This window comes from Limulus polyphemus, unplaced genomic scaffold, assembly GCF_000517525.1.
Source record: "Limulus polyphemus unplaced genomic scaffold, Limulus_polyphemus-2.1.2 Scaffold2157, whole genome shotgun sequence".
In the NCBI taxonomy this organism is placed as follows: Eukaryota; Metazoa; Arthropoda; class Merostomata; order Xiphosura; family Limulidae; genus Limulus; species Limulus polyphemus.
The window spans coordinates 183,240-192,027 of NW_013667767.1; the positions used below are offsets into that span (position 1 = coordinate 183,240).

At 33.1% G+C, this 8,788-nt stretch overlaps 1 protein-coding gene across 1 annotated transcript in view; it reads right to left on the bottom strand.

Moving 5' to 3' along the window:
• Positions 1-361: 361 nt before the first annotated feature.
• Positions 362-8,788, bottom strand: part of LOC106466121 (calpain-C-like) — a gene marked incomplete at its 5' end in the record, with an annotated part of 23,728 nt that continues 15,301 nt past the window's right edge. Inside the window, 6 exons of the mRNA XM_013926359.2 lie at positions 362-391; positions 936-994; positions 1,404-1,520; positions 2,530-2,608; positions 3,617-3,685; positions 7,410-7,468. Coding sequence (XP_013781813.2) covers positions 362-391; positions 936-994; positions 1,404-1,520; positions 2,530-2,608; positions 3,617-3,685; positions 7,410-7,468 — 413 coding nt within the window. The remainder of the gene's footprint in view (positions 392-935; positions 995-1,403; positions 1,521-2,529; positions 2,609-3,616; positions 3,686-7,409; positions 7,469-8,788) is intronic.

Here is an 8,788-nt window from a genome sequence, read left to right on the forward strand (position 1 = left end):
TAAAAATATGGCATTCATTCTTGTATCATTTTTTCCTCTAATTACTGCGACGTTTCTTTTGCGGTTCAGTATATATACACATATTATTTCCCTCATCAAAAACGAATACAATTACGTGGTATGATGAAGAAGTTAAGCATTAATGAAAAATAAAACCATCAGGAAACAAACTTTTCAGTGCAAGGAACAGTTATAGAGATGTACCATTAAATTAGAGAATGCAAAGTAGGCCTATTTTCAGGCCTGCTAATACAAGGCAGTTATAAAGAAAGCATCATATCTGAAATGATTATTTCTTAAACCTACTTGTTCTAAGTGATCAAATTTTAACCAGAGCCATATTAAGAATCATAAGCTTTGATCAGAAAAGTTGGGATATGGTAAATGGTGTCTAAAAAAAACATATCATACTGCATATACGAACAAGTACTGCTTTTACTATTTTTCTTTTTCCCTCTTTCAACAATAGGAAATTTGAATAAGCTATCTATTAGTGTACAGGATATTATGAGAATCATGAAATAATGCCCAGGACAGTTAAACCTAGCAGTAGTAGCTCCATTTATGGTTAGACATGGCATGCTGATTGAGAAAGAAGTAAAAAATATTGAACACCTTTTATAGCAGTTTTTGAAACACCCTTTACTATGTTCAAGCTTTCATGAATAAAACTTATGACTCTCAACATATCTATGGTATATTTTGTATTCTTTGTATTTTGATCATTTTATATATGATATTTTCTTTATAATCATGATGTAGCTCATCACTAAAGAATATGCAATCTGTATGTGGTTATTTAACATCGTTGTGTATGTTGACGTGTCTACAAGAGAAATGTTCCTATCACACATTGTTCCATCTATCTCATTTAAGTGTATGATGTTAACTTTCAACACAATTTTCAACAACTAAAAATAACATATTGAACATACCTCAGATAGATTAAGTTTGATGTAACCATTCTGCAAAGGATCCTTTCTTTCAAATGTTGCTGAAAAATTCAGAAACAAAAATTATTGAAGCACTTAACATGTAAGTGTTAACATTTATGAATTTCTCCCTAATAGCCATTAATAAAATGAAAATATAGTAATTTTGTTCTAACCAAAAAATGCCATTACTGTACAAGAAAAAAAAAACTTACTTGGAAAAACAATCATAACTACAAATAAAACACATTATAACAATACTTGTGATTGATTTATATACAGTACACTATTAATGAAAACTCTCTCTCTCTCCCTATTGGTTTGGACTACAAATTTGAAAAAAAAAATAGTTTTAATCTACCTACACTAAAAGTACATGAAGAACTCAAAAGTAGTAAAGGAAAAATTTTCATTATTACTTTTTCAAAGTAAACTATTACACCAGATTTTAAACTATAACGAATAAATTACCAAAAGCCATAGATAACTGCAAGATACAACACACAAAGTCTCCAAACCGCAATGTTCCATCCTTTCTCATATAACGTAGAACAAGGAGTGAAAGAGACTCCGTATTTAACTGGAACCCTATCCAAATAAACAAACAATAAATAGTGTAAAACTCTTAAAGCTTCATAGAGGTTTAAGTTTACAGTTTCTAATCTTGAATACAAAGAGTAGTTTTTAATATGCAAAATTATGATAGTTTAAAATCAATTTAAAAACAAATGTTAATTACAGACAACTTGTTATCTAAAACCAGTTATATTACACTCTTGAAACATAACAGTTATTATGCAGTACTATTTTAACCCTATCCGTATTGTTATCCAATGCCACCGAGGACTTATTTTTGATCTGAGAGTATGGATATTTTGCATTAGAAAGGGCTGTTACATAACCTTTCCAAAATCAATAAATATTTGAAGGCATTACCACTTTTTGTGAAATGAAATTCTCCAAAATTAATTCTTATACATGCCATTCCATGACATCTTTATTTCAACTATGGTTGTCACTTGCTGATTTGCATATTCAAAATTATGCTCAAACCTCTGTATGTTATTGTTCTGGAGGTAACATTCATACCTATACATATAGCTAGGGCATGGATAGATCTCTACTCAATTGTCATATATGAATGAAAAAAGCATAACCTGAGTTACTTAATATCATTTTTAAAGAGTTTGAATTGTCTGGTTTGACTACTTTTATTACCAACAATACCAGTCTTATGCACTTTCTTTAATCTTCTGGTGAAACATGAAATTTTCCCACTGTCTGATTAGGTGGATGACAGCCAATCACAGTATAAACTATCAACACATGACTGTATCTGGTACAGTTCATTTTAATAGAGTTGGGGGGGGGGGAAGCAATCTCATAATATTTGCATTTTACACCCATTTTATTTACTGCTCCCATAACAATTTCTAGTACTGAAAATAATCTCTCATAAAACACCTTAATCTTTTTGGAAACTATTTTTCTGCAGAGATCTCACAAGAAAAACGCTTTATTTCAAAATATAACCAAGATTTACATCTGGGTTACTACAGAAAGTCATGTTTTAGCAAAGAAAATATAAAAGTTTTACCTATATCTAAAAGAGCTTCTTTCAGTCTTTCTGCTCGAAGTATTCCAGCTGTTCCTTTTGTGTAGTTTTTAAAAGTTGTCTGCAAAACCAGTAAATGCATTGTATGTAATACTTTAAATTATGCTATTTAATTCGATAATCAATTCACCCTGACTAAGGAAGACCTATCAAAAGTACCCAAGTTAATAATTAGTGAAATTAGACTTCATTTAACAGCAGCTGCTGTGGGTGCAAGCCCAAAACTACTCTTGTTATATATCTATATGTGAGGTTTTTTAAAGATAATAGTGCTTTTTTTTTAATAATTGTAGGTGAAATGTTTGTCAGTATCTTCACAGAAGCACCATTTTGTTTAATTAAAAATAGATATATGAACGTTATATCATTAAAGAGAATAATTTGTAATAATTAGTCACTTTTTTTTTACTATGAGTATAATTTGAACAAAAGTAAGCATTAAATTCAAATACAATTTTCACTATGTTTCTCTTTTCTTTCTTAAAGAAACTTTCGACCTTCTTTAGGGAGCTTATTTTGCCCACGATAATTTCTCACCCATATCAAATTAATTAGTACAATTAACACAAATATTAATATAGTATATGGTCAAACAAAGTGACAAAGAAAAAATTACATTCATTGCAATAATAACACTACTAGATCAAACAGTAACAGGGCTAAAATTATAAAATTAAAGTAATATAGTTTGGAAAGATACACCAACTCATGAAGTTTAGGATTTCTCAAAAAGTGAAAACTATGCAAATGGGCTTTAGAAAAATTTTATTTGCTTTGGAGTTCTAGACTGATGCATCTCCAGAGACATTACTATGATTGGTTGTTCTTAGTCAAATAAATAATAAACATGAGTGTGTTTCACTAAACTAAAATACTGTCTTAGAAATAGTGAGTGAAAAATGAAGCTGGAAACTACTATTTAGGCATGATTTCTTAAATCCATATGCAAATTTGAATAAGTAACATTAATTTAATGGAAAGCATAGTCATCTTTCAACCACTGTGATGTTGTTATGGGAAACTCTGAAGATGTACAATATAATTTTATTAAAAATTCAAGCTTTCTTACCTGCCAATATTTAAGACTGCACATCAAATTCTTGTAATCAGTAAACTTCAGTCGACCATTGCCAACTTTCTAGTTCAAAGTTAAAGATGGTGTATTCACAGGTTTCACTATATTTATTTGAAACTAAACAAATTGCTTTCATTATTTTCGAAAAAAGAAATGTTTCTTAAAGTAATTTAAACATTTTTGTTTAGATATACAAAATGGTTTGCTCCCATTCCCTTTCATACAGTTGTACAGTCAGTAACTCTTAAAAATCACAAAATGAACTCTTATACCCATTTTCTTTCAATTAGTTTACAAGTTCTGAGCAAAGTCCAATCACAAACACAAATTTTAACATTTTTCAACACTGAAATGTTTTTTCCATTACATAATTACCTCTCTCCTCACATATAACCTTTCCGCTCACTACTAGCTTTGAGGCTCCCACCTAAACTCAAGTGTTTCCATGTGATATTACTGCATTTTTGCAAGCAAGTGAACATGTGACAAATCTCCACCAATAGGAGCGCAATGCACTATCCTAGCACAATTGACTCCCTCTATACTGATTGTTCAATCATAATTTTAAGATAAGGCAAGAAAAGATGCACTATGAGTGAGAAGAAAAGGTGGGAAGTGTGTAAAGAGGTAAGTAGCTATCAGAAATACATTTTCAGTGTTGGAAAATGTTAACTTCTGATATGATGTGTAAACTCCACTCATATATAGCTAGAATCCCACATTAAAGCGGTGGATGGACTGGTGCAAAATTGACTTAGATAAGCTCCCTTTGGGCAGCATCTGAAGGGAACCCATGGAGTGACACAACCTATATCATGGAACACCTCGTCTGTACCAGAGTACATTCTTCACCTGTACAGAAGCATCACTAGAATGGGTGAAAAAACACAGTCCAGAACATGCATCAGTCTCCTGAAAGTGCTATATGTATATAGATTTTACATGGTGGATCAACTCCAGTCCAAAACCAAGTGACATCAGAAATGTGTCAACTGGGCCACAATGAGAATGGTTTCTACCATCTTCACCTCAAACTCAGTGATATATATAGCTGAACTACAAATGAGTGAAGTTTGCTGGTCCTGCATCAATCCAACACCAGACCACCAAGGAACCCAACATGAGGGCAGCAATAGGATGGGGAAAAGCCAGCCAGAAAAGGGTGAATTGTACTTCACACACAAAACACCACTGCCCTACTCCCTGCTGAGTGGAAATGATCACTCACACTCAGAAGGCAGAATCCATGGTTCACTACCCCAGCAGCTAGGAACTGATATGTAGCAAGGACTCCCATACTCCACTAAAAGAAAAATAGGGGGTTGAAAGCCTGTTGGAGAACCCAGAGGAGCACATCACAGTAAGACACTGCAACAGGTAACCATAAAAAACTTTTTTTTAAAGGCAGGCTAGCTCTAGGTTCTAAACTAGGCACGGAGGATGGGCAGGGATCCCATGTCTGCTTTGCTCATGATAGTCCATGAGTGGGTACAATCTCGATCAGGCCTTGTCTAGACTACTGCTGATAAACCATTATGGTGGATGGACAAACAAAATGGGAAAGGAGGGAAGCTACTCATGAAAAGAGTTGTGAACATCGTGCAAAGGACCAGACAAATCCCACCTGGCAAGTAAGAGCAATGATATGGCTAGATGAAAGAGCAAAGTACACAGCTGAAGAAGATGAGAGCAGGAGAAAAGAAGATGAAGGACAACAGAAGGTTCGTAGAGGAAACCATGATGGAGTTGGCCAGTATGGCACCACCAGAAGGACTTGACAAGGAATGTTCCAAATGAAAGAGAGAAGACGAATAGGGGCAAACTTAAAGTAAGAGAGTGGACCAGTCCTGACTAAATGCATCCACTGACAGAGTTTATAGGTACAAAACAAAAACCAAAAGAGGGGATTATAGGTACTATAGTAAATGGCTAAGGCTTAAAAAACAAATGACTGAGGGACCAGTTCATGAGAAAAATCTTGCTTAGCTATGATAGACAACCTCCAATAAGAGAAAAAAGAAAATGTAGAAGGAGAGAAGACAATAATGAGAAAAGAAGCTTTGGAGAGATGGGAGAAAAGAAAGAATGTTAATGACTGCAGAGAATAAGATTCTTCGCCAAAAAGACCTTGACAGAAGAAAGGAACCAGACAAAGGTCGCTGACAGAAGAGAGAGGCAAATGTACCTGCAAAAGAAGAGCATCTCTCGCAAACAATTTCAGCAATAAAGCAGTCAAGACAGAAGGCACAAGGCCAAGGAAGAAGAACATACCAATTTAGAAAACATAGGGGAATGAGTATCCACTCAAAATACCACATGGGCACAGGGAATGCTACAAAAGAAAGGAAACGCAGGGAAAATAACACAACAGGATAGTGAGGGTAAGACACAGGCATGAAATTTAGACCTGAGAAAATCAAACAGAAGTTAGAGAATTTGACTCCAAAGTCTGAAGAAGGTACTCCAATGTTTATGAGTCCAAGAAAGGAAATACAACCCAATGTTAAGCCAAGCCATATGTGGCAACCAAGCAAGGAAGACAAGGCATGCCTCCACCACAGAGAAACTGAGATAAAATTTGCTCAATATGGACTTAAAATGTGGAGAGGGGGAAAACATACAAGTAAAAAGCAGGGAACAAATTAAGAAGTGAAGGAGCAGAATCATACGAGACAGGAGAGAGAGAGAGAAGGTAATATGTCCGAGAAACCATGTTCAGAAATTACGAAAAATGGTCTTGGTAGATTCACGAGAGAAGTGGTAGAACATTTAGCAAAAGTAGGTAGAGGGAAAAATGACTGTCAAAATCCCTTTCATCACAAATAGGTAAAAGTATATCAGGTTCAGAAGAAGGTCCAGCCCAAATGAAAGACTGCAATTCCTGTCACATAATAGCCATCACTTCAATTGACAAAGAGGAACCCAATGCCATTTTAGTTGTTTGTCTAGCGTGAATTATGTCTTGTTGTTCCACCCCAGATGAAGTGAAAGTTACAGTCACTTGTGACTTCATAATGTGGCAATAAAATGTCACAAAATCTTCAGGTGAAGGAATGTTTAAAAACGAAAATTCCATTTTAATATTTCCACAGCTGGTGTTTTTATAGATTCTTCCACAACAAACACCAATATCACAAAAGCTTACAAGTGAAAATGAAACATGACTTTACACATGAGTGCCAAATTGAGAAGTAATGATTGAACAATCAGTATAGAGGGAGTCAGCTGCACTAGGAGTGTGTATCTAGCTCCTATTGGTGGAGAGTTGTCATGTACTCATTTGCATGCAACAATATCACATGTAAAAAAGTGGGTGTAGGTTGGAGCCTAAAGGCTAATGGGGAGCAAAAACTTTTGCATACAGAGGGCAGCACTGATCGGAAAAGCTATGTGTGAGAGGAGGTTATATATAGTGTTGGAAAAACAAGTTCTTCTGTAGTCCTTTAAATGAAACATCCTATGTACAGATATCAGAAAAATACCAGCTTCATTTTCTGAGAATATTCATAAGATCAAAAATGAGAAATGTTTCAACTTATAAATCAAAGATAATAACACTGTAAAGATTTAATAATCACATAGGTTATTTCATATGTATTCAATATATTGTTTGTTGCAAAACTGTCAATTCTGTTTTTTCTTCTCTTATTTACTAATTTCCACTTATGTAATTGATTCTCATATCAATAAATATACAATTCCCAGAATGTATATGTAATATTGCTCTTTGTAATATTTTTGATATATTACACACACAAAATACAGCTGCAATATCATAAAAGGATACATCCAAAGTGAGAACCATCTGTCGACAAACTTCAAGAGTGGCACAACTTTTAACATAATCTATCAAATAACAATACATATTAAAGTTAGATATAATTAAAATTATAGATAATTAAAAGAGATATTGTGATTTGTTTATTCTTATTAAGTTTATAAAAGTATATTCAACCATAACTTGTGATAATTTTTCTGTAAAATTAACCACATTAGAGCCTGATAGGGTTTAACTTCAAGTTGTTAACCTATATAAACAAAACCTGACAATACCATTTCTATGATATTTTCCTGACTGACTTGTATAATGCTTTTGTGAAACATCCATTCCATATAATTTTTGTTAATGATTTTAAAATATATTGTTTTCTTTTGTAACATTTATATATATATATATAAATTTAGCTTTATAAATCTGTGTTAAAAGTTTGGTTAATAAGCATCTTGTTAAGATGTTAACCTATGACTTTTATTAAAAGAAGAATAACACTAGTCTGATCAAAAAACTGTTAAGCTACATAAGAGAAAATGGATCAAATTAATTGAGAGATGTTCAGAAAACATTAGTGAACAAAGAGAATCTGTATACTGGTTGTAAATTATCATCCTAGTCTTCAGCATTAGTTAGTTCAGCTACTGTTTTTGCAATGTGATAAATATTCTTTACTATTTAAGTTCAGGTCAAAGGTTATACTTTAAAATGGATCAGTTATCATAATTTACATAAATTACATATCCAAACGATATTATGAATAGTTGATATTATAAATATAGTAAGTTTATTTCAAAATTTCACACAAAGCTACACAAGATCTATCTGCACATCGTTGTCCCTAATATTTGAAAATAGATTAGAGAGGAAACAGCTTGTCAACAGTGCACATCACAAACTATTTGGTTACTCTTATCTAATTGAATAGGGATTTGACTGTCCCTTTTATTGTGTATAAATAGCCCAAAAAGCAGAGTGCATTTTTGCAGCAACAGACCATGAGCCATGAATCCGTGGAATTCAAGTCCAGGCAAACTAACCAATAGGCCACATAGTTGTGAATATTTTGTAATAAAAATCCACTTTAATACATGGTAGAAGTGACTTTGGCAAGTTAGCTTTAATAAGTCTTTTTACAAATAACACATTTTTACAACTCAATTATTATGCAAGTTTATTAAATTATTAATCTTTTATTTTTTAAAAAGTCTGTGAGTCATCTGTCAACAATTACAGTTGCAACTAAGGCACACATAACAACACACTTTATTTCATACAACAAAGTGTGAATTCAGGTTTAAAACACAAACAGTATTTATACAACAAATAAAGTATAATTTTTCACTGCATCATTTGTGCCCCCCAGTAGCACAGCGGTATGTCTGCAGACTTTC